This window comes from Girardinichthys multiradiatus, chromosome 14, assembly GCF_021462225.1.
Source record: "Girardinichthys multiradiatus isolate DD_20200921_A chromosome 14, DD_fGirMul_XY1, whole genome shotgun sequence".
Lineage (NCBI taxonomy): Eukaryota > Metazoa > Chordata > Actinopteri > Cyprinodontiformes > Goodeidae > Girardinichthys > Girardinichthys multiradiatus.
Window position 1 is genome coordinate 27,154,128 of NC_061807.1, and position 25,994 is coordinate 27,180,121.

General features: G+C 41.0%; 1 protein-coding gene and 1 long non-coding RNA gene across 4 annotated transcripts; one reads left to right on the forward strand and one right to left on the reverse strand.

Moving 5' to 3' along the window:
- Nucleotides 1-491: 491 nt before the first annotated feature.
- Nucleotides 492-25,699, forward strand: slc16a13 (solute carrier family 16 member 13). 3 transcript variants are annotated; one of them, XM_047385412.1, is made up of 7 exons: nt 492-915; nt 6,517-6,774; nt 7,525-7,668; nt 8,051-8,307; nt 8,555-9,086; nt 12,962-13,196; nt 25,334-25,699. In XM_047385412.1, the coding sequence occupies exons 2-7, from the start codon at nt 6,546-6,548 to the stop codon at nt 25,545-25,547; spliced, it is 1,611 nt and encodes a 536-aa protein (XP_047241368.1). In that variant the 5' UTR covers nt 492-915; nt 6,517-6,545; the 3' UTR covers nt 25,548-25,699. The 3 variants fall into 3 exon arrangements, with proteins under 3 accessions (XP_047241368.1, XP_047241367.1, XP_047241369.1); XM_047385411.1 differs by having other exon boundaries at nt 493-915; nt 6,529-6,774; XM_047385413.1 differs by lacking the exon at nt 25,334-25,699 and having other exon boundaries at nt 496-915; nt 6,529-6,774; nt 12,962-14,108.
- On the reverse strand, nt 14,943-18,264 carry LOC124880367. Its single transcript, XR_007041299.1, has 2 exons — nt 16,869-18,264; nt 14,943-15,638 (listed from the first exon to the last, which is right to left on the reverse strand). It is a non-coding gene; the product is annotated as an uncharacterized LOC124880367 (long non-coding RNA).
- Nucleotides 25,700-25,994: the final 295 nt, after the last annotated feature.

Consider the following 25,994-nt stretch of genomic DNA (forward strand, 5'->3'; position numbering starts at 1 on the left):
CTTAAACTAATTAAAATGTATCAATAATTTACTTTACTGTTGGCTGTTTGTATATGCAGAAATCAGAATAGCTTGACAATGTAGAATATTTATATATATATATATATATATATATATATATATATACAGTATATTTCAATTGTTAAAGAACTGCCATGTATGAAACAATGATAACCTATTTTCTGATGCATAACTTTTCATCTTCAGTTTCCGTCTTATTGTTCTCTGTTTTGTCTGCAACGAGCAGACAGACATTAAATGTAGCGGTGCTCGTTTTAAACGCTGGCCGTTCATTAAAGCCTCGAGCTCCGAGGAGAGAGAAGGAAAGCAAGAGCATTGAGGCTCCATCATAGCAGAACAGTTCAGAAACTATTTGGAATGAGGGGAAAAAAGCTACATTTATAAACAGATTAAGTCGTGTTTTAGACTTCCTGTTGGTAGCGGATCTGATCTTCTTTGTGTGCTCGTGAGTTTTTGCAGCTGTAGCTGGTTCTGGATGAAGGCTTCATAGCAGACCTGTTCTTCCCTCTTCCCGGTACTGCGTACTGGCGCAGAACCTTTTACCCCTGTGTATAATTAAATAAAATTGTTTAAATTGCATTAAATTGTCCTAGTACGAGTACTGAACTACATGAAGCAAAACAGGTGCAAGCTTCTAAAGTTACGTAAAGCTTTTGATGGGTCAGTTAGATCCTAGAGATGTGGTGACAACAGCTGATGTTTTTCGTCATGGGCCCCAAAGTTCCTGGCTACGCCCCTGGCACAGTGTTTACTCTCGGATATCTGCGACTGCGCAGACTCAGCTGCATGTTGAGGTCTCGCCTGTCGCCTAACATGTTTTCAGTTTACTGCTCTGAACCAGGACCCTGCGGACCATGAGGCGCTGTGGACCGAGCTGACACGCACACACGGACGGTGAGTAGTTGTGTCGACTTACAGACAGCTCAGTGAGTTGTTTTAGCGGGATGGGATCCGTGTTCAAGCTCCTGTTTTCTCCACCGGTCAGCAGGTGTCCTCACAGTCCGCTCCGGGTCAAAGGAAATGAAACGATTATTAGTTCCCCCCACGTTTGATGCTTTTATAACCAGACTCTAACTGAGATGTTATAAGCAGCTGTAAAAATGGGGAGTTAGCTATTTTCTCTAAAAGTTTTGTTCAATAAACTATTAAGCAACGTTCAGCAGCAATAATACACAGAAATCACGTGAGGCTACGTCATGCTCATGTGTTAATTGGAGATATAGCAGGAGGTATGGCAGGGTGTTTTAAGATATAATCAAACCATACATTTAAATTGACCTAAATCAGCCAAGAAAAGAAGCAACTTCAAGGCAATAGTTGTTAAATTGTTTGAGATTAGGTTTTGTTAAAAGGTTATAGGCAGTTAATAAATAAATTAACTGCAGTAGATAAGTGTCTTGGCATCTTCATGTTGTATAAAGTCAGATTAGATGGTCTCAACAATCTGAGAGGTTGCAAGAATAAAATGGACGTGTACCGTCTTAAAAGAACTCCAGTCTCTAAAACGTCATTGAAGTTCATATGAATGTTGTTTTTGAAGCTTTAAACCAGCGCCATCAGTTTCCTGTACAGAAGCAAGTTATATTTACATGAATATAACTAGAATTGCGCCGCTCAAGGTGGCAGCAGGTTGGAGTAGCTCTGTTACTTTTGATTCTGATTTATTCTTTTTTGGGAACTATTCCTCTTGTGGTGGATACAGTTGATTTTTTTTGGATGACTGTCCACTCCAGTGTCGGATGCTGTGCAGCTTGGAGGATTTTTCTTAATACTTTCTATTTTTGGACATTTGTTATGATGCATTGCCATGGCAATGGGGTTGTTTCTTACAACCGGGAGCAGCTGATTAATATCTCAAAAGCTCAAATAATACTTCAGCTACAACCCCAAATCCCTGGTGAGTTGAAAAGGAGATGCCGTGGATGCAGAGCAGGAGCTAAGAGAAGAGAGAGAAGGAAGAAGTTCAAACCATCTCTTCTGTCGATTTTGATGGGCAATGTGAGATCGTTGGGAAACAAGTTGGATGAACTCCAAGCCCTACAAAAGGACCCAGCCAGAGTACCAGGCATGCAGTATCATGTGTTTTACTGAGACATGGCTGCAGGATCATATCCCCGACTCCAGCGTCTCTCTGCCGGGCTTTTTAACCATACGAGCAGACAGAGATTTAAAGAGGAGCGGCAAATGTAAAGGAGGTGGACTGGCAGTACTTGTGAACAACAGATGGTGTAATCCAGGACATGTTACTGTGAAGTGTCGTCTCTGCAGTCCAGATATTGAACTGTTGGCAGTAAGTTTTCCTCCATATTATTTACCCAGAGAGTTCACCAGGGTTATTTTGGTAACAGTTTACATTCCAACTTCCGCTGTTGCTGACACTGCATGTGATGCCATCAGCTCAGTTGTTGCTAAGCTACAGACACAAAACCCCAATGCTTTTGTGGCAATTTCTGGTGATTTTAACCATGCTTCACTCTCTGCTACACTTCCAACGTTTCAACAGTTTGTCAGCTGCTCTACCAGAGAAAACAAAACATTGGATTTGTTTTATGCAAATGTCAAGGACTCATACATCTCTACAGCAAGACCTCCTCTAGGCAAATCAGATCACAATCTTGTTTTTCTCTGCTCGAAATATAAGCCCCTTGTTCAGAGGCAACATGTAATAAAGAGGACTGTGAGAAAATGGTCACAAGAAGCTGAAGAAGCTCTGCAAGGTTGCTTTGAGGCTACAGACTGGGACGCACTGTGCCAGCCACATGGAGAGGACATCAATGCCATGACTGAGTGTGTAACCGACTATATAGACTTCTGTGTGGATAACATCATCCCACCAGAACCGTGAGATGCTTCCCCAATAACAAACCCTGAATCACCAGTGACCTGAAGGACCTGCTTAACAAGAAAAAAAGAGCCTTCAGAGAGGGAGACAGATAATTATTGAGGATTATAGAGAAGCAACTTAAAGTCAAGATAAGAGACAGCAAGGAGGTGTACGAGAAGAAGCTGGAGAGCAAGCTCCAGCAAAACAATATCAGAGATGTGTGGACAGGGATGAAGAAGATCACAGGCTTCAAGCAGAAGGATGATCAGACCGATGGAGGTCTGGACAGAACCAATGAACTGAACACATTCTTCAATAGGTTCAGTTCAGAAACAAGCTCAGCATCCTTCTCTCCTGCTCACAGCCAAACAGACATTCCACCCTCCTTTGACCCACAGGACCCACAGCTGTCCAGTAACACCTCACATTTTTTATCTTCCACCTCAGCCCTAGACCCTTCAGCTTCTACATGTTTGCCTTCAACCATATCAGAAGATGCTGATGCTTCCTTTCCTTCCCCCTTCCACCTGTGTGTCTCAAGAAGTCAGGTGAAGAGACAACTGGAGAGACTGAATAGGAATAAGGCTGCAGGTCCAGATCATGTCAGCCCTAGAGTCCTGAAGGCCTGTGCAGAGCAGCTCTGTGGGATTCTGCAGCACCTCTTCAACCTTAGCCTGGCCCAGAAGAAGGTTCCGGTGTTGTGGAAGACCTCCTGTCTTGTTCCGGTACCAAAGAAAACTCACCCATCAGTCCTCAATGACTATAGACCTGTTGCCCTGACATCCCACATCATGAAGGTCCTAGAGAGACTCCTGTTGGCCCACCTGAGTAAGCAAACAGTAAACCATCAGGACCCCCTTCAGTTTGCTTACCGCTGTGGAGTTTGAGTTGAAGATGCCATCATACACCTGCTTCAACAAACCCACTGTCATCTGGACAAAGCCAGCAGCACTGTGAGGATCATGTTCTTTGATTTCTCCAGTGCATTTAATACAATTCAACCTGATTTGCTATGTCAGAAACTCCAGAAGACTCAGGTGGAGGCCTCAACAATCTCCTGGATCAAAGACTACCTGACAAACAGACCACAGTTTGTGAGACTGAAGGGTTGTGAGTCTAACCAGGTAGTCAGCAGCACAGGAGCACCACAGGGGACTGTACTCTCACCATTCCTTTTCACTCTGTACACCTCAGACTTCCAGTACAAGACAGACTCCTGTCATCTGCAGAAATACTTGGATGATTCTGCAGTCGTGGGGTGGATCAGAGATGGACAAGAAGCTGAGTTCAGGAAGGTGGTGGACCGCTTTGTGACATGGTGTGGAAACAATCATCTCATTTTGAACGTGACTAAAACAAAGGAGATGATTGTAGATTTTAAGAGAAACAGGAATAAGTCAAAAACTATTTCTATCATGGGAAAAGAAGTGGAGGTGGTGGAGGAGTATAAATACCTCGGTGTTCACCTGGACAACAGACTAGAGTGGAGATGCAACTGTGAAGCCATCTACAAGAAGGGACAGAGCAAACTGTACTTCTTGAGGAAGCTTAGGTCCTTCGGTGTTTGCAGCAAGATGCTGCATATCTTCTATAAGTCTGTTGTGGAGAGTGTGATCTCTTCTGCCATCATCTGCTGGGGAAGCAGCATCAGAGCCAGGGACTTAAAAAAGCTCAACAAGCTGATAAAAAAGGCTGGTTCTGATATGGGGACTTCTCTGGAACCTCTGGAGATCATTGTAGCAAGATGGATTCTTCATAAAATGAAGAACATTATGGAGAACCCTGAGCATCCTCTTCATGAGACTGTCCTACAACAACAGAGTGTCTTCAGTCAGAGGCTTCTTCAGATCTGCTGTAAGACGGAGCGCTACAGGAGATCCTTCCTGCCCACAGCCATCAGCATCTACAACGGCTCTTTGAGGAAACCTTCATAATATGAGCTACAACAACATTTAATTTACCTTTGGGATTAATAAAGTATTTTTGAATTGAATTGAATTGAATTGAATTGAATTGAATTGAATTGTAATGGAGGTTGGTGGAGGTGTGGCAACAAGGATTTTCCTGTGTGAAACACGCACCAAGAAGTGAGTCTGTGTAAAAATCCATAAACTAGGTTTTTCCTAAACCACTAAAATACTTTTGGTTTTATGGGGCTTTTCTTGTAAATCAGACGGTTACCCTGACAGAAGCTTCTTATATTTTTAGTTCCCAGTTTGTCTAATCTGGATTTATATTGAGTGAACACAACTAGAGAGTAGGTTAGACATCATATTGTCAGCCATAACCTCGATGTGGTAAGACAAATGACTGAACCCACGTCCTCATTTCCTCCATTAGTGATTGGGGAACTGCTGCTTTGTTGGACTAACCACATCTCAGCTATGCAGCATTTCCTTAAACTTTATTTTGACTCAGCAAAACTAGCTCGGCTACATTCATATTTTAAAAATCATGAATAAAATAATGATCAGCACTGCAGGTTCACTGAGCATAAGACAGTTTGCACCTGGGCTTTCGTCAATTCACTTTCAGCAACATGACGGCAGCTTCTACCAGCCTGCAGAGTCTAAGAATGAGTGAATGTTAAGAGTAAGACTAAGTAAAAAAATACTTTCTGGTTGAGTAAATTAGCCTGCTTCTGGCCAAATATATCTAATGAAAAAGCAAAATAAATAGTTGTAAAAACATGAATCTCAGAGATTTATCATCAGTTACTGGCAGAACCCAAATGTATTTAGGAGTGTTGGTAATTAGCCAGTTGTCGGGACACCCATTATTTATTTGATGACCAGTTCAAATTCATACTAGGAAATCAGTAACTAATAATAACTATTAAAAACGTTTATAACAAATACAAGATATTTCAGAGCCCCCAGAGAAAACCCATGTGTTATTAAAGTCTAACAAAAAGCAAAGGCTAAAGTTAAGAAAAAAAAAGGTTTGTAACTCATGCTTTGTAATGCTTCAGTGTTTCAGATCATCAGTCTAATTTTAATAACAAAGATAACTTGAGCAAACACAAAGTTCTCCAATGATGGCTTCATTTACTAGTAAGTGCGACGACGTCATGCAATAATGTGGTACTAGATGTTTTCAGGTGGAGCCGGATCTTTTTGTTTGATTGATTGTGCTCAGTAGTTCAACATCAGTAATCGATAACCAACCTGTGAGGAGCTTCTGCCAACAATCTCTCACCTTTCACCTACATCAGGTCAACGAAGGCCAACTTGTTAAGAAGTTTAGTCACACATACATGACACCGAGAGAGTTTATTGCCCTGTAGGAGGTTAAAGGTATTTTATTTTTAGGCATAGCAGCCTTCATTTTTTGAAAGTAAGTGTACGAGAGAGCTGGGGAAGTGTAGGCCTATGCAGTAAATGTTGACGGTCTGGGATTCGATCCCGTGACAGCCTGCTTCAAGGACTGGGGCCCCCATACACAGGTCGCACACATTAACCCCTGTGCAACCAGTGCCACGCTCCGCCCCGTAGCAGGTCAATCATTACCACTTTGGACAATTACAGCAAGGACCTGTTATCTATTCTGCACTTTTGCTGTTCTGGAGCTGTTCTGACAGCTTAATTTGAACGCCTCTTTTTTTATTGTTATATATGTATGTGTGTATATATTTATATATATATATGTATAGATATTTATATAAATAATAGGCTTTTTCTTAGATAACTCTTCTGCTGACATGACCAACTCAAAGCTGAAATCTAAGAGCCAGGGGGATGGAGTGGAAGGCCCGGACGGAGGCTGGGGTTGGGTGCTGGTTGTGGCGATGTTTGTCAGCACGAGCCTTGTGTTCGGCCTGATGCGCAGTCTGGGCGTCTTCTTCGTGGAGTTCGTCCAGTACTTCGAGGAGAGCGCTCAGGCCATCTCCTGGATCTCATCCATCGGTCTGGCAGCGCAGCAGTTCTTCAGTAAGTCTAATGCTGAACCCTGTCCTCTCACCATTAAATAATTAAAGAACACTGTAAGGATCTTTGTAATGGGGTTTGAGAAGAAACGCAGATTCTTAAGGGTACAGAAATAAGTTATTAATACAGAATGTTAAGGCATCCCCAAAAAATAAAGTTAAGGAGTCATAAAACACTAAAGGGCTTTGATGATATGGATGTGATAACGATTAGACACTAATGACACCATAAACAGTTGTCTGAATTCTGGATGTCCCAGTCCAATCCCTGGTATCAGAATAGTTTTTTCACTATTTACTATCTCATACAATTACAGAATGTGCTGCTGCAACTCCTAAATATGATTACCTGCCAATGTGTTCAGCCAAATTATCAAGGATACTGCTACATGTGAAACACTGTCACAAGAAGCGAGCCCTGAGCTTTACAGTGGACTAAAGCTGCAGGTGAAGATGCAGCATTACTGGTGAGGGAGTTAAGAGGGACACAATCACAATAGCAGTGTAGATCATGTAATACTGATGAGAACAGTGTGGTATTTTCCTTCACTTCACTGGTTTTACTGAAGCATTGGACCACGACTCTGTATCATGTTATTCTAAAATGACTCATGTTGACATCCCAGTCAAAGTATTTCCTGATTTGGACATCCCAAAATCCAAGGAAAATAGGCTTGATTTGATTTGATTTGATTTGATTTGATTTGATTGAGGATTCATTTTTGCTGCTGATATGTTTGTGTTTATTTTGCAGGCCCACTGGGTGCAGCTCTTTGTAATGCTTATAATACCAGACCGGTGGTCATGACAGGAGGCTTCCTCTCTGGCCTCGGACTCATACTCGCCTCACAGGCCACCTGCCTGGTCCACCTCTACCTCACTATGGGAGTAATCTCAGGTACATCTCGTCTCAATTTTATCCCTTATTTACTTTTTAAATTTGAATTCACTTGAAAGACCAAAAACATTTTCTGCGATTCAAGTCACACTGATTAAAATGGTTGCATGTTAAAACCTTATTTGTTTCTTCCCTTCGAGGAACGAACTTTAGCTAATTAAAGTGTGGATTATATGACACTGTGCTAAATAATTGCAGTGAGGTCAAGTTTAGCATTCGTTTTTCAAACCCATCTGTACCAGAGTAATCGTTGGTCACTTTTTATGTTTATTTCTGCAGGACACATCAGCTGGATGAGTTTAGATGTGTTTTTGAGGGTAAGGTTAAAAAAGGTAACATTCTAGTTATTCATTTCACTTTCTTCACTTCGTTTTTCCTCCAGGTTTGGGCTGGGGGCTGGTCTTTACCCCCATGGTTGCCACAGTCATGGCTAACTTCACCCATAGACGAGCCCTGGCTGTAGGACTGGGTTTCTCTAGCATTGGCCTTTCTTCCTTTGCTTTTAACCCTCTTTTCCAGCTGCTGGTGGAGACATATGCCTGGCGAGGTGCCCTGCTCATTCTAGGGGGCCTCAGCCTCAACATCATGGCCTGCGGAGCCCTTATCCGACCAGAGTGCCGCTCTAAAGGCCCAGCAAAGGTAGGCCAGACTGTCAAGCCTGCTGGATATAATAATAACATTAGGTAAAAGCAGGACTTATTAATGTTACAGGAAGAGTTCCCTTCATGCTTCTGAGCATGTAGGTTAATATGACTTGTATTCATGTTTCAGTATCACCTTTGCTGATCTGTTTTTTAAAATCCAGGTTGTGTTTAAAGTTTTCTGTTATTTAAAGAAACAGAAGTGATGATTTGTGTTTGTGATTCCTTATGTTTCTCTGCTGCAGCTGGACTCACAGAGCAGATTGCCATGTTCTGATATGCTGCAGAGAGTCTCCTCCTACCTGGAGGTATCATTGCTTTGTGAGAGGCCTTATCTCACCTACACTCTAGGTGTAACTCTTTTTAACTTCGGCTATTTTGTGCCGTATTTCCACCTGGTGGCCCACAGCCGCCATGTGGGCTTCTCTGAGTACGGGGCGGCGTTCATCATGTCAGCTGCAGGCGCCACAGACATTTTTGGCCGAATAGTTTCAGGCTGGTTTTCTGACTTGGGACACTTTAGGGTCATTCATCTACTGATCCTGTGGACAGTTTTGGCTGGAGTGTTCATCATGCTTCTGCCAGTGAGCTCCTTGATGGGTTCCTACTCTGCACTGATGGTGATCAGCCTTCTCTACGGTTTCTGCTCCGGCGCTTTGACTTCCATGGTGTTTGCTGTGGTGCCGATGATTATGGGAGTGGAGCGCATGATGGGGGGCCTCGGGCTGCTGCAGCTGATCGAGAGTTGTGGAGGACTGCTGGGGACTCCACTGTCAGGTAGGAGCTTACCAAACAGGAACTTCTCTAATATGATAGTTAACAACGACAGTCATCTTAAGGCACTTAGCAAGTCAAACAAGTCCTCTGGTAGGAAGCATAAAGCCCCAAGCGCTTTCTATTTTAAAGAAGACTTAGGCAGTACAGAGAGTTTATGGCAGGGAAAGAAATCACTGGCTCTGTCCAGAAAAGAGACATGGCTAAACATAGAACCATTGAGCCAGGAGTACTTTCTATGGGAAATTAAAACGTAGTACACAAAGTTATTGGTTGCATAAAAGTTACTGTTTTCTCATTGGATCTGTCCAGGAAAGAGAAACGGCAAAATACAGAAGGACCGCAACAGGCATACCCTCTATGGAAAGAAAAAAAACAGACAGAAAACAAAGTTGTGAATCCAGAGTACTTATTATGGGGGAGTAAAACAAAAACAGCACATGTAATTGATTGCAGCACCAGCTCCGTCAATGGCTCTGTCCAGGATAGAGACGCATGCAAACAAAAGCAGTGAGCCAGGAGCACTTTATATGAGGTAATAGTAAAGGCAGCACCCAAAATCAATTTTAGCAATAGCTCCATTAACGGCTCCATCCACAAAAAAAAGCCTGCAGAGTTTAGCAGGCTAAACTCTGCAGGCTTTAAAAGACACAGAAGCCATGAGCCAGGATTACTGTATATAGCATAGAAAAACAAATACAGTACACATAGATAAGTCAGGTGTGGCTCTGCCAGTAGCTCTGTTCAGGAAAACTAGACCTTCACTGTAAAACACTGAGCCCAGGGCTACTTTCCATAAAAAGGGAGATCAAAGAGTGTAGTAAATGGCAGCAGTAGTGCTGTCAGTGGTTTCATCCAGGAATGAGACATAATTTAACACTACGGCAATGAGCCCACTATCTGTGGGAGAAAAACAAAGAGATTACATAAAGATATGGAAAATTAATATTTATAAATCATATATTAAAAGCTCCACCCAAGAAAGAGACAGATTATTTCCCAAGCACTAAGAAGGGTTTGCTTTCTATGAGAAATAAAAACAAAGAGAGTAGATAATTTTTTTTTGGCAGCAATAGTGCCAATGATTGCTTTATCCAGGAAACAGACAAGGCCAAACACAGAGGCATCAGACCAGGTTATGGCAGCAGTAATTTCAAATAGTGATTAAGTGGAGAGTAGTAGGAAAAAATAGTAGCTTAAAAAAAGCGGTCAGTATGTCCTCCAGCAGCCTAAGCCCATGGCAGCATAACTGTTGAGATAGATCAGGATAACCTAAACCACTCTAACTCTAAGCTTCCTTAGAAAGGGAGAGAAAGGAGCGTAGTCATAAAAGTAGACTCTTTTTTTAGGTTAATAACGATAATAGTAAAAACTGGTATTATTTATTTTGGTTTGCAGTGTAATACCATTACCTAAAGTGATGAAATCAGTCCATAAAGACGAGTTAACCTAGTGAACCTGAAAGTAGTTAAACATTAGCAGAAAAAAAGGTCAGTCAGTCATTTTCTACAGCTTATTCCATAGTGGGTCGCAGGGAAGCTGGTGCCTATCTCCAGCAGTCTATGGGAGAGAGGCGGGGTACACCCTGGACAGGTCGCCAGTCCATCGCAGGGCAACACACAAACAACCAAGCACACACTCATTCATACACCTAAGGGCAATTTAGATTAACCGATTAACCTAACAGAAAAAAAGGTTTTCAACCTTTTTCACTCAAAGTTTACTCAAACATTTAATAATCTTTATTGTGCTTTAGTTTATTTCTTGCCATACAATTCAAATGAATTGAATAATCTATGCAGAGTTTAAATTATTAAACAGTAACAAAAAGAAATCTAGAAATATATGTCTAGAAAGGCGAGCTTACATCATTTTTACACATCGAAGAGTCTACCTTGTACGCCCTAAATATTGTATCTGTTAGGTTTGATTAGAGTTGCATTAAGTAAGATTGGCCGGTAGTTTAGAAGTAAAAACATCCATTCCTTCATGGAACCGTGAAAAAAGTCACGGACTTATACACAGTGTAAAAAAATTAACAACTTGTCATCTGAAACTTTGACTGTCAAACACTAATGTCTGAAACAGTTGATAGATAAATCTCAAAGCATCTGTTTAAGTAACCTGTCACACTGCAGCAATACAGCGTGCATTAAGATCATAAGATACAGCTCTGCTTTCTGTCAGAGATAAAAAAGAGAAATTGTAAGAAATACATAAGAATATTATGAGACATGTGTTCTAACACTGACTTATGTTACTTTGAGATTTCTAATATTGTTTTAGAGAAAGAACTGAGCGAATGGGGAAAAAAACGACACATTTTCAGTTTGGTTCTAGGAGGAAAGAAATGAACAGTTTGAAAATCTCTTTTCAAATGTTTAACAGCATATTTTAAAACATTCGGAACTTTGTAACTCATTGATTAAACTGATCATTTGAAGCACATATCTCTGCAGAGTTTACTAACAACGCGTCCTCTTGTGTAATCTGTGTTTTACCGACTCAGGATGAGACGGCACACTGTGCAAAGGTTTCATGCTCATTTAGATGATTCTCTGTCAGACATTTACATACACTCATCATAGGCATGAATGCCGCGTTAATTTTGGGCTTTTAACCATTCATTTAAACCATTCTGTTTCCAGATTGAAATTATTTCAAACCACCTTAAGTGGTCATTAACAAGAGAAACAAGAATTGGATGAAAAAGTTTGAATTTATTGGGAGTTTTCTCAGTTCTACACTGAGTACAGATTATAAATCCAGAGTCAAATATATACATACGTTTATCTAAATATTAAATGCATGTTGCTGAGGGCTTGTCGAGGCCATGGTGTATTTATCTGTTAGTGACCATGGTCGACAGCTGGTAGTTTCATTAAACCAGGAGAAAAAGCAAAAGCACTGATTGGGTTGACTAGCACATTGAACAATAGGGATGTTCAAATCAAATCAATTTATCATCATTCAGTGTCTAAAAAATAGCATGCAACAAAATAAAACAGCATTTGTCAGGGATGTATAACAGTGTGAATAATTAATTAGATAAAAGGTGCAGTTGGTAGCACTGTTGCCTCACAGCAAGACGGTCTTGTGTTCAAATCCCTGCCTGGGGTCTTTCTGCATGGAGATTGCACATTTTCACCGTGCATGTATGGGTTTCTCTCCATCTACTCCAGCTTCCTCCCTCTGTCCAAAGTGCGTGCAGGCACACTACACCTTAGGTGATTGTGTGTGTCCTGTGTGTCTCTGTGTTGCCCTGTGATGGACTTGCGACCAGTCCAGGGCGTACCCCGCCTCCCGCCCAATGACTGCTGGAAATAGGCACCAGATCTAGGGGTCAGGGGTTATATCTAGTCATATCCATGTTTCAACTAGACTGTTGAAATGTGGAAGGGATAAAACAGGCCAACATTAAGCTTCTGGATTGGTGCCAATTCTATCTAAAATGTATGGACTATTCATGGCACAGTTTGTGCCATAAATATGAAACACATATTTAAATGAGCTCTTCCAAATCTGCTAAGAAGAGCAGTCAAACATCTAGCCAGAATTATTTTAGATGTTTGTTGATGGAACCAAAAACAGTCAGGTTTTTTTGCAGTTTGCTAGGAAACATTCATCCAAATATTAGTGAGGCTGTATGTATATATTTGAGCCTATGTTGACGCTGTGTTGCCTACAGCAAATTCACAATAAACTTGTGGACCTAATGTTTGATTTCAAATTCCTTAAAGAAATATATTGTGTAATCAGACCACGCTGGAAAAGAACAGCTCAGATCAATCATTACAAGCTTTGAACTTGTACATTTTTGTTGTGTGTGTTTTGCAATCATTGTGATCATTGTTGTCTTTTAACCTTTGTTCTCGCAGGTTGGCTCAGAGACAACACAGGAAACTATGTGGCCTCCTTCATGGTCGCCGGCTCCTTCGTACTCCTTGGTAGCTTGACCATGACCACGCTGCCTCACTTCTTCTCCTGCACGGACCCACCACCTCCTAAGAGACCCGTCCTCATAGATAACAGTGACGCTTTGCGTTTAGAGCTGGCACAGAAGAACTGCTGTTCCTCTGAGATGAACCATCAAGCCGTGGAACAAACCAAGAGGTGAAATAACCGGGGAGATCTCTCTGTTTGTAAAAGTCAGCTGAGTGTTTTTATGAATCTACCTCAGAGGCTCAGATCCAAAGCCTGTGGATAAAGAAAGGGTCCAGTAAAAGACAGAAGGAGAAAAAAGTGTTGTCCCTTTTTAAATGTGCATTTTAATCGTACATGACAAAGACATTAAGGATCAAAAAATAACATTATAGTGAGTGTAAATTACAGCTAGAAGAAAAAGAGTTGAGACGCATTAGTATGTTTTCTCCGACATGAAATGTACACCAGATGTCGGTAGCAAAATTAGTCCATAAATTAGGTTATGCTTGATAAAACAGAATGACAAAAGAAATGCATATTTCCTCCACATAAACTGCCTTTAAATCTTAAAGGTTCTGATGGGAATCGTCTCTGCACTCTGATCTTCTGTTTTTTTTTTTCCATAAATCTTCAGATGATTTCCAGTTAGATATTTGACTGGGCTAATACAGCAGCTCCATTCTCCTTCTCTGAAACCAGCTTAGTTTCCTTGGAAGTGTGTTTGGGAATGTCCCGGCACATTTCTCCTTTCATCCTTCCTTCAAGTAGATGAGGTGACAAATGCTGAAAAACAGCCCCCAGATCATGGCGTTCCCACCTCCACGCTGGTTATTTTGGGGGTTATGTGCAGTGCATTGACATGAAAGAGTTAAATTATGGTCTATATTCTCCCAGTATCCCGGGACACATTTTAATAGGCCATTAATTAGGACTGTATCAGCTGATATTATTTTTGCACTCAGGATTGCTTTCTAAAAAGTGACAGATTTCAGATGGATTTTGGGCTTACTATGCCTGTTGCATCTCCTTTTCTTTAAGTGTTATATGTATTCCCTGAGTCATTCTACTGTATTTCACATAAATAGATTTATAAACTTTTCAGTATGTGTGGATTCCTTGGCCTAACGACCCTGCAGCGATAAGCCGTGTAGAAAATAGATGGATGGATGGATGCATGGATGGATGACTTGGGTTGTTACCAACATTTCCAATGATTTTCATGTCAATAGCCTTAAATAATATTATATTTATAAATAAAAACACCAACATGTTCAAACTTATTTTCCCTACTGTTTGAGTCTCAGTCAGCAGCATATTTAAATCTTGCATTGTCATAATTTGGTTATTAAAATGAATAACACCACAAATCCAGCCTATAAAAAAAGCTGGACCTGTGGGGAATATTTCTTAATAAGTGCACCCTTTAATTAATACATGAGTTCATGGTTTTTCTTTAACATCATCAATCCAAATTGTGGGAATTTAATAATGTTTGATCATCATGCGAATGAATGTCTTATAAGGCAGATGAGATGTACTTCTTTCACCTCACAGTTCTGCTCACCGTTACCACTGATTTAATATGAGGAACAAAGCTCTACACCTTTCAGTGTTATCAGGAGTGTCTCCTTCATTCACTGCAGAACGCCAGACTGTGTTTTTTAAACTGCACTCTCTGACGGCCTATATACTTGCACGTGGTCTGTGAACCTTTGTAAACCATTAACCAGGAACGCCTTTGTAACACCAGATATGTTTAACCTTCAGAACAGCTGGATGAACATCAGGGTCACAATGACCTGCTGATTCCTGGCACACTCACTGCAGGGTTGTTACAATGCAATAGGCCTTTGGATAATACCATTCTAAGGTCCCAGCCTTAAGCATGGTCGCCCTCTAGTGGACTTCTGTAAGAAAAGCACTAACACTGAAACGTAAGGTTGCACTGTTTTATTTGGTCAAATACAAATTTAAAGATGCTCACATGATGTAGAGAAAATATACATAAATATTGTCTTTTGTAATGTAGAAATCTGCCAAGTGCAGTTTTTATTGTATTTTATTGAAACAAAAATGTTCTTTTTGTAACATTTATGTCTCCTTGCAACCATCCTTTTAAAAAGTCAGTATTAAACAAAAACGAACGATAACCAAAAAAACAGCCCATTTTTGTTAAAATAAACCGAAAGGAAAGAAATCAGAATTACTGATTTTAATTAGGAACTCTTGGCAGAGTGATGGCGCCGCTCTGCGGGACATAGTAACACCTCATGCTGGATTCATAAAGCTGCTCCAGTGTTTCCACTTGGACGCGATTGTTCTGCGCTGACGTGATCGCACAAAGCATTCCCTGTTCGGAGCGTTCATACCCCACGTCTCTGAAGTCAGCACCAGCTGAGCTCAACATGTGGAAGGAAGCCAGAGAGAATGGATGTGTCTTGAGAGCTCAGCCTTTTCTGCTTTTGGGTGTTGGGGGGCTGTGGAAGATGGAACTGGACAGAACAATTGGTGGAGGGGAGGGTTATGTGGCTGGTTAAGATTTGGGATCTGCACTGCGGCGTCTGAGCTTCTCTGGGTTATTGGAGGCCATGTGTGAAAAGTCTCTGAAAATGTCCTGGTACGTTTCATCACCTGGAAGATATCAAAGAAGAGACATGAGCTTAAGAGCTGGAAGCTTCACATTTCTTAAAACTGCAGAAACTCCCAACCCAACTCTTACTATACAATCTCCCGTAAAAGTACTCACACCCCTGGAAAGTTATTTTGCTACAAATCTTAACGTATTTTATTAGGGTTTAATGTGATAGACCAACTACAAATAGTGGATAATTGTTCAATGGAGGGAAAATGAAACATAATTTAGCTAATAATAATCTAAAAAGTGTGATGTGTATCTGTATGCAGCCCCCTCCAGCATATAAAATAAAGGTTTGTTAAAGAACATTAGCAAACAAATAGCATCATGAAGACCACACAGCAGATAGTTCAGGGAAAGAGTTGTGGAGAAATTTAAAGCAGGGTTAGGTTATTAAACTATCCAAACTTGGAACATCTCACAGAGCTCTGACCAACCTATCAACCAAAATGGAAAGATTATGGCACAACTGCAAATCTACCAAGATGTGGCCATCCAGCTAAACTGAGCAAGGACTTTCTGGCGTATATGCAAAACGCTATGTGTGGTGGAAAGTAACTTGAACCCTGGTTACACCGTCCCCACCTTCAAACATGGCAGAGGCAGCATTATGCCGTGGGGATTGTTGGTCAGAGTTGATTTAAAGATGGATGAAGCTAACCACAGGGCAAAGCTGCAAAACACTTAAGACTGGGGCAGAGGTTGACTTCCAGCAGGACACTAAACCTAGAAATCCAACGTTTAGATCAAAGATCTAAACGTTCAAATGGCCCAGTTAAAGTCTTGAAAAATTATCGATCCAATCGAACTGAGCTAGAGCTATTTTGCAAAGAAGGATGGGGAAAACTGTTTAGAGGTGCAAAGCTGATAAGAGACGTACCCCAAACGACTTGTAGCTGGACAGGACTCTGAATTAACAATGTTTCAGTTTCCTTTCATTTCCCAATCATGCACTACGTTTCGTTGGTCTATTTCATAAAATCACAAACCATGCATTGAATGTGTGTGGAAAGTGTGGGGTGTGAATACTTTTGCCAGACATTCCACTTTCTTTTATTTCGATCAAGTTGGTTTTTGCACAAAAAGCAAGAAAGCAGTCAGGATGTGTTTATTTCAAAGAACTCCAGCAACAGTTCCCCTGAACACAAAACGAGCAGAAGCCCTGAAGCACAACGCATAACAACAGGATGAACTGACACACACAGTGGCATGCACATGCAATTTACCTCTTAGTCTGCTGTAGGTGGCACACTGCGCAAGCAGTTGAGACCAGATGGACATCTCAGTGGGGAGAGGAGAGCACACAACAAAGACAAGACAATGAAAAAGCGGAGCACTTTAAAAACTGACCAACAGACAAACGCGTTTCACGTTTCCATTCCTTGGTGAGCAAACACCCCCCCGCCAACTCCCACTGGAAACTGAAGTTAAGACAGGTTAGCGACACTGACCACAGAGCAGTCGCGAAAGAATGGACCGTGGAGCTTCAACTGGAGACAAACTGACCAGAGAGGTGTGGAACCTGACTAACAGTAGCTAATAAATATATGAAATATAACAGCTTAAAAGCTTAATCCCAGCCACTATTCACAGAATAGTGGGAAAACAATTACCAGAGAGCTCAAAAACCAACCCTGAATTTAGCCTAAATAACTGGAAGGACAGCCAGTTATTTAGAAGTAATAAAGATGTGAGAATGTCAAAATATATCCAAACACACTGGAAAAAGTTTGTTTTACATACAACAGCAAAATATTCAAACATATTTTGCATTTTTCTTTGTTGACTTTGTTTCAAAGTGCCGATGTGCTTTTGCAGTGAATATACACAGTACACAGCCATGTGAAAACGGCAGGTTTATGTGACGTAAAATAATGATACCATGATGATTCATTTCAAAACGTTTTCCTCCTTTAATGCCATATCTTGTGCAGTCTAACTAATAAACCAGTCAGAAAATGTAAACAATAACCTGGTTGAAGCAACTACTGATTCAGTTATTGAGCTCTGTAATCCCAAATCATGATGCTGCCACCACCGTGTTTCACTGAGGGTAGTATGGTTCTGGTTCCGTGATTCTCTGTCTCCTTTTTGCGCCACTCTCAGCTTTAAGAATCACAGACCAAAAGTTGAAGTTTGGTTTTATCAAGCTGAAACACATTCTCCCGCAACGTTCTGGCATATTTTAGCCAGGACTGGAGCAGCATACACGTCACATTAAAGGTGGAAAAGTTTTGAAATGATCCATTATTGCTTTTAAGTCACAGAAACCTACTGAAGCATTTTATAGCAATGCAAACACATTTATTATTCACAGTATAATTCAAAGTCCACCTGAAGCGTTTTTATGCATGTATGTATTTTGTTATCTTCCCTACATTTCTTTTTATCTCTTCTACCTTTTTCATGTTCTCTGCAGCCTGTGTTGTGGAAATGACTAGAAATAGTGTTTTGTTATATGGGAAGTGATTATTTATGTTTTAAGATCTGATTTCAGCTCTGCTAATCGTTCCACCCCTCCTAAAGCCCAGTCGCTTATTTGATTCATTTTGGCCTGGATTCTCTTCCGGGCGTGGGCCCGGCCACCCCTAGCCCCGCTCGCTACCCCAACACATTCCTCCCCCTCTGAATTCGGACCTGATTGGCCGAACGCTCCGTCCATCTCCCGCATCTCTTTGTTCATTTTGGCGATCCTCAACCTGAAAGGTAAGTGGAGACAGTCAGAACAGTGTCTGTTTGTGCTGGATTATGGAGTTTCTCTGAACATGAGCGCTTACAGAGTAACAATGTCCGCGTTTGCGTTGTCCACGGCGATGGTTATGGGGTCTTTTCCGTTCTTGTCTCTGGCGTTGTAGTCAGCTCCTCGTTTTAAGAACAGGCAAACCAGCCTGGAGAAACAAGTAAAGCAGATTACAGTTCAATAATTACATTTTCTACAGTAACTCCATTTATGCCTTTTACTACAGTTGTGATTTTTGATGCCTTTGAGGCTGGAACAGGTTTTGTTTTAATTCGGCAGAAATCAAAACAGGATTTAAGCATATTTTTGGTTCCTTATGTTGTTCCTGAATTTAGCTCCTGTGCAACAATCCTGCACTAACAATTTTCGCTCCGATGTCATTTCACGTGTTGCTCCCCACAGGCCAGCTAAATGACCTGTGCTACATGAAAATACAGGCAGGTGATTGATGGTTGGACTTCAAATTTGTGTCCCAGGCAGGATATCTTCAGGCTGGTTCAATCAGTTGGGTGATTATTCCAGGTTTTTTCTTTATGTTCTTCATCTAAGAAGTTTTTTTTTTGCTTTTGCACAACAAAGATAACGGCAGGCTAATCTACTTTAGTCAATAGGAAAAACTTCTTTGAAGTGATAAAATAAAGAATCATAAAACTCAATATAAAAAATGTAATAAAGTTTTATGATTATTACATTCATTCGGCGTGTGCTTTTTTTGTTATTGACACTATAAAATAAAATAAATGTTTATTGAAGCTTTTTTTAATGTTGAACTTTCTAAAGTTAATCTTTTTTTCTAGGATCTTTTAGTAATCCATCACTTCCTGTTTTTCCAGGGGAAAAATATGATGTGACGCAGAGGCACATTTCTCTTAGCCACTCTTCAGAAGGGGAAAGACAGTAGAACAAGCCAGTCATATAAGCTTTATGACAGATGTCTGTAGATCTTCATAGACAAGGAAATGACAACAAGAAAATAGTTACTCAACTAAACTTTCCCATATAACTACAGTGAGAAGAATAATAATTCAAATGCTGCATCAAACAAGCCTGGAGGAGGCCCTAGGTTTATTTTGCTACAGTGAACAGTGAGGAGGATGGGAAGAAGGTGTAAAAGTAATGTCCACCACTGATAGAGAACTACGGCACAAAGTGACATCTCAGGGTCTTTAAGACGCCAGGATCTGTGATGCTGTGGGCCAAGTTGCCACTGCGTCACAGAGACACACAACCAAGAATTCCTGAGGGTAATTCAGACCATTAACCTAACATTGGTGGTCTTGGACTGTGAGAGGAAGCCAGAGTACCTTAGGGCGCACCCATGTATGCATGGGGAGAACATGCAGACTTCATGCAGAAAGGCCCCTGGCCAGGTATTCAAATGCAGGACTATCTCGCTGCAAAGGAACAGTGCTAACAACTGCACCCCTTTACAGACCTGGTGTAATACAAAGGATGTATATATTGAAAAGCAACTCATTTCTACTATGTAAGGTGAAAGATCTGTGATGCTGTGGGCCAGTTTATCCCCGAAAGACTCAGACAACTTTTGAACTAACAGGACAATTAAAAACAAATCTGATGGCACCACAGAAAACTGAAAATGGGCCATCATTTGGTCATTTAACAGGATAATGATCCAAATCATTTAAATCATTCATTAGACACAAAATCAACCAGATCTACATCCTAGAGAAAACCTGTGGGACAATTTGAAGACAAGAGAGCACAAGAGAAGACCCAGGACTCTGGATCATCTTAGAGACTTCACAATCAGGAATGGTCAAAAATCCCTCTCTGTATGGTCCAACATAGTGAATTATTACCTCGGACTGAGGTGCTATTGACTAAGTGTCCTGTTGGGAAAAGGTGGTTGTACTTGCATTAACAGCAGCTGTGCCAGTAGTTGAGGTACTGGTATTTTCCACATCGTTAACAAGAGTGCAAATAAGTGTAAACGACCTTAATGATCTAGCTCCATCATACATCAGAGATCTGATTGTTCCATATGTTCCTAACAGAGCACTTCGTTCTCAGACTGCAGGTTTACTGGTGGTTCCTAGAGTCTCTAGAAGTAGAATGGGAGGCAGATCCTTTAGTTATCAGGCTCCTCTCCTGTGGAACCAGCTCCCAGTTTTAGTCCGTGAGGCAGACACCCCGTCTACTTTTAAGGCTAGGCTTAAAACTTTCCTTTTTGATAAAGCTTATAGTTAGAGTGGCTTAGTTTATCCTGAGCTATCTTCCTTATTTTTTACCTCCATCTTCTTCCCTCCCTGTTGGATGGAGTAAGGGAGAGTCAGGTTTAGCCTAAACCGGCTCAGTTATGGTTGAGGTGTAAACACATCCTCCATTTCTGCTACCTGTATGACCCCCTCTCTTTTCCAATGGTTATGGTCAATCTGACAGAGAGAGGTATCCCAATCGTTGTGGTTTTTAGTATAACAATGGCCACCAGTGGCCTCTAGATGGACAAACTGTCTACCTTTAAGGCTAGGCTTAAAACTTTCCTTTTTGATAAAGCTTATAGTTAGAGTGGCTTAGGTTATCCTGAACTATCTCTGTAGTTATGCTGCTATAGGCTTATGCTGCTGGAGGACATAATGACCACTTTCACCCTCTTCGCTACATTCTCACACTACTCTCCAATTTTGCATTATTTGCTGTTATTTCAGTTTTTAACTTTATGTTCTCTCTCTTTTCTCTTCCTAGAAGCTACACCTGGTCTGACTCTGTGTCTATCTGTGACATCTTTCTGGAGGGGGGCATCGTCCGAGCTTCTGCTGGCAACAACTTAATGCTCACCTTCTACCGATGATCCACATAGCCCTGTCTTTTAGTGATTAACCCTTTCTCTCTCCTAGACATGGAAATTGACTGAGCTTTTACTGTAACTAATTATATGTGCTCTCTTTCAGACTCTAACCTTGTAAACTGGCTCAGAGTTTATCTGTTCATTCTTTCTAGGTGAAACGACTAAAGGAGCTACATCCATTAACATTTACTTTTCCTTCCCATAGAAAGTACTCCTGGATCAGTGCTTCTTTGTTCTTTTTGTGTCTCTGCTCTGTTCTCTCTAACCCCCAGTCGGTCGTGGCAGATGGCCGCTCACACTGAGCCTGGTTCTGCTGGAGGTTTCTTCCTGTTAAAAGGGAGTTTTTCGTCTCCACTGTCGCTACATGCATGCTCAGTATGAGGGATTGCTGCAAAGTCAACGCCAGTGACTGTCCACTGTCTCTACATGCTCATCCAGGAGGAGTGAATGCTACAAGTCACTGACTGGATGCAATCTGCTGGGTTTCCTTAGATAGAAAAACTTTTTATCCAATTTGAATAAATAACTGAATCTGACTGCACTGTTCAATGATTAGGATTAATTGGAATGTATGTACCTGACTTTGTGAAGTGCCTTGAAACAACATGTGTTGTGAATTAGCGCTATATAAATAAACTGAATTAAATGGCGGTGTACCTACACTATATTGCCAAAAGTATTCCCTCACCTACCTTGACTCACGTATGAACTATAACAGCTGTAATAGCTTCAACTCTTCTGGCAAGGTCTTTCCACAAGGTTTAGGTGCTTGTTCATAGGGATTTTTGGACATTCTTCTAGAAGCACATTTGTGAGATTATATACCGATGTTGGACAAGAGGACCTGACTCTGTCTCCACTCTAATTCATCCCAAAGGTGTTCTATCCGCTTGGGCTGAGGACTCTGTGCAGGCCAGTCAAGCTCGTCCACATCAAACTCTCTCATCCATCTCTTTATGGACCTTGCTTTGTGCTCTGGTGCACAGTCAGGTTGGAAGAGAAAGGGACCATCTCCAAACTGTTCTCACAATGTTGCGAACAGAGAATTGTCCAAAATGTCTTGGTATCCTGAAGCATTCAAAGCTCCTTTCACTGGAACCAAGGGGCAAAGCCCAGCTTCTGGTTGAGGAAAATTTCCTGACTGGGCTTGTTGGACAGGTGGCATCCTATCACAGTACCACGCTGGACTTCACTGAGCTCCTGAGAGTGACCCATTCTTTCACAAATGTTTGTAGAAACATTTAGCATGCCTGTGTGCTTGGTTCTATGCACCTGTGGTCATGCAAGTGATGGAACACCTGATTTCAATTAATCGGATGGGTGAGCAAATACTTTTGGCAATATAGTGTATGCTTATAAAAACATCATGGTTTATACTGTGACAAGAAAGAGACTGCAGCAAAAATGTGCACTGCGAAAGTTCAGATTTTGTACAAAAAAGTGCTTTTAGGTCACTGAAACTGCTCCATTGTTCTTTAAGCTACTGAATCATGATGAGGAAGTTGCACTTTATTTGTGTTTCCGCAACAGGAAGTACAACCTGTTGTGGTTTTCAGAACTTGATTAAAAAACGGTCATTTACAGCACCTACGTACATGACTGATTAGTTTGACGTTATGAGCTAACACCACAAAATAAACCTCGCAAACACTGGTAAAGCTCATCTCACAAAACCTCTCAATGTTATCCTGTGAAAAACTGCAGAAGAAGACAAAAGTTAGGACACCCTATCCCCAAATATCTAGTGTCTTTGTCTGTGGTCTCTATGGTAAACTTCAATCTGACCTTCCTTCTTGCACACCTCCAATGAAAGTTAAACTTGTTCAGTCTCTTTCTGACTGTAAAGGACCACGCTTCATATCAGCAGTAGCATGATCCTGCTGCAGGTTCCATGATGATATTTTACAGATTTCGGGAGACTTCTTGCAATCTACCCTCAGTTTGAACTTGCTTGGATAGCCACACCTGTGCATGTTGGCCGATGTTTGTTTCCATCTTGCTGCTATTTGTTGTATGTGTTTCAGGAAGGGGAGGGGGTTGGCCATGTGGTATGTGTTTGGTCATGTGACAGTGATGCAGCACAGGATTGTGGGGTGTTTAACTGAATCGACGAAGCAATGTCAGTGGTGGGGTACTTTTTCAAGGCGTCGAAAGGGTAGGGCAATATATGTAATATATATCAGTAAATATCAGTCAGAGCAATATTACTATCAGATATCGACATCGGCCCAAGTTTTCATATCGGTGCGTCCCTAATTACGTATCAAATATGTAGCCGCAATGTTCTGGAACAGTGGGTATCAGAATTAATTTAGATTTGCTAATGAATGTGCTGAATGAATGAAAGTCTCAATCTCTAAAAATAGTCTGCACTTGCTCACATGTACCAGAGGAACTGAGCATTTGTATTCGATTAAGTGGTTTGATCTTTATGAGGGCCATCATGCAGTAACATGGTGAGCGTGTGGGAGCGGGTCGGTCGTACCCTGTGTGGCCCAGGATGGTGCCGTGGTGCAGCGGTCCTCTCCCGTTGCTGTCCGCCTGGTTGACGTTGGCGCTGTTCTGCAGTAGGAACTCACAAGCTGCCAGAGCGTTCTGGTCAGAAGAGGACAAAATGTTAGAGTGCAACCAAAGAAAAGTTCAAATCTGGCAGGTGGCATCTAATAGCCATCTTGATCTTTAAGATTGGTTATTTTCACATCAATTATGAGCAACTTGAGCATAATTCTTCGACCCATTTCTTTATATTTTTCTTCCAATTAGCCAGACTTTATTTTTTAGCTTTTAAAATGGTCACCATCAGTAGTTCCCCAGGTTTTAAGGTGTTTTTTTAAATTTCTTTAACTTATTTTCAGTCCAGCACCTGAACTTTTCCAGAGAAATGTTCTTAACTGAATCACAAAGAGATCATTTGTTCCTGAGTGGAAACTGAAAAACATCCACAGTTACTGTAACAAAGTTTAGTAGCTCTGATGAACAGAACATACAACTTCTTCCATAGCTGTTAAAACTTTGGTTGAAAATATGTAAACAAGCATAAAATAAATGCATCTTTCCTTACAGTTGCAGTTCTGGTTTTGTTTTTACCTGCATTACCATGTGGTTGCAAGATAAATGTTGGTCTTCGTTCAGGCTCGTTTGTCACACTTCTAGTTAGTTATACGTTGTAATTGCTGCTCTGATTGTGGATATCAGCAAGTTTAGTCAAGTTGCCATTTTCCTGTAGTAATTTCCAGACTTATGAAGATAAACACACAAATGGTGAGCATAATTTAGTTATAAAGTGGGAGTGTTTGTATGCCGACACGCTTACAAGGCTTTTGAATGAGTCTATAGCCAGATTGAACCTCAGGAGATTTCATTGGGAAGCTGTTTCTGCAAAAGGAGAGGGAGCTTTATTGCAATAGATAAAGACTGCATGACACCTTGCAAGTTGCTGCTGAAGATTTCTGCTCTATTTTATCAGATTCACAGCAAGTTAAAGAGCTGCAGCAGTTATAATGCTTAAAAAGTAGATTCTGATTCTGGTTAAATTTTATCCCAAATGACTGTATAATGCTTCACTGCTAATCTTACGCTGAGATTAAGAGAGTCTTATTTCTGAAGCGGTTGGTGGTTCACGGGCCAGACCGAACCAAGTCAAAGCTGCAGGAGGGTGGGGTTTGAATTCATTTTCAGATATTTAATTATTTATTTATTTGTTTAAAATGTAAAATAAGAATCAATACAAGCTTAGTAAATTTGATGGAACTATACATGGATATTAGGGTAATAACTTTAAAGGGCTCTGTAGTGTTTTGGGTCAAAAACAGGGATTTCCATTGAGTTTTGCCTCTCTCAGGTTCTATGTCAGGTTTTTCATGGATTTATTTTAACACATTACATATTTTTTAAGTCTAACACTTATTCTTCACTTATTTTCACATGTCCACTTTTACCAAAAATCTACAACCTTGAGAACTGGTAATCAAGGCCAATTTCAAAGATTACAAAAAAGTCTGTCTGCTTGGAAGGAAATCAAGAAATAGAAGTTGTTAAAAAGATGGGAGAATTACTGTGGTTCAGTTCAAATTAATGTGTTCTTAAAATTTCACATCATCGATAAGTTATTTTTTTTATCAGAGAATATGTTTGACCCACAGGACCAGAAGCCCTGGTGTCACCAAGACTGAACACCATCAGTGCATTAAAAGTGAGCTGATTGTTGTCCTCACCACCGACACGGCCTGTATCAGAGGTGTGCTCGACTCCTCGGCCATGTTGACCCAGTTGACGTCAGCTCCATGGGCCAGCGCGTCAGCCATGACGGGGAAGTTCTGCAGTGCTGCTGAGCGGTACAACAACGCCCCCGGATGAAGGCCGCTGAGATCCTCTTCTTCGTCTTCCACCCAATCTGGGGACATCAGGAGGTCTTTTATGTCAATTAATTTTATTAGTCATTGACCAACTGTGATCATTTTCTTATAAAGGTTGCAAGAATGGCTTTAGATTAAACTTGAGTTGTGTGCTTGGTGTTGTCACATCATTTGAAGCGTGTTTGATCCCACCTTTATGAGAGCTTGAATTGTTCTTTTGGTTGTCACTGACGCTTAGTCCTGAGGAGAGACAGACAGATACAGTAAAACTTGTCTTTCCTGCCTGCTGCCGCAACACACACACATAAAACCCCGCAGGAAAATCCCTTTGGGAACGCCACTGCTGCTAAATCAGCAGGGATTGATTTTGTTGATATTTAATTAACACCGGTCAGTTTAAAGAGAGCTTTAGTGTCTCACAAAAATATTCCCACCCCTGGAACTTTTT

Coding starts and splice junctions, on each gene's coding strand:
- slc16a13 (XM_047385412.1), top strand. CDS start 6,546: ATGACCAACTCAAAGCTGAAATCTAAGAGCCAGGGGGATGGAGTGGAA. Junction 6,775..7,524: donor GGCAGCGCAGCAGTTCTTCA/GTAAGTCTAATG, acceptor TTTATTTTGCAG/GCCCACTGGGTGCAGCTCTT. Junction 9,087..12,961: donor GCTGGGGACTCCACTGTCAG/GTAGGAGCTTAC, acceptor TTGTTCTCGCAG/GTTGGCTCAGAGACAACACA.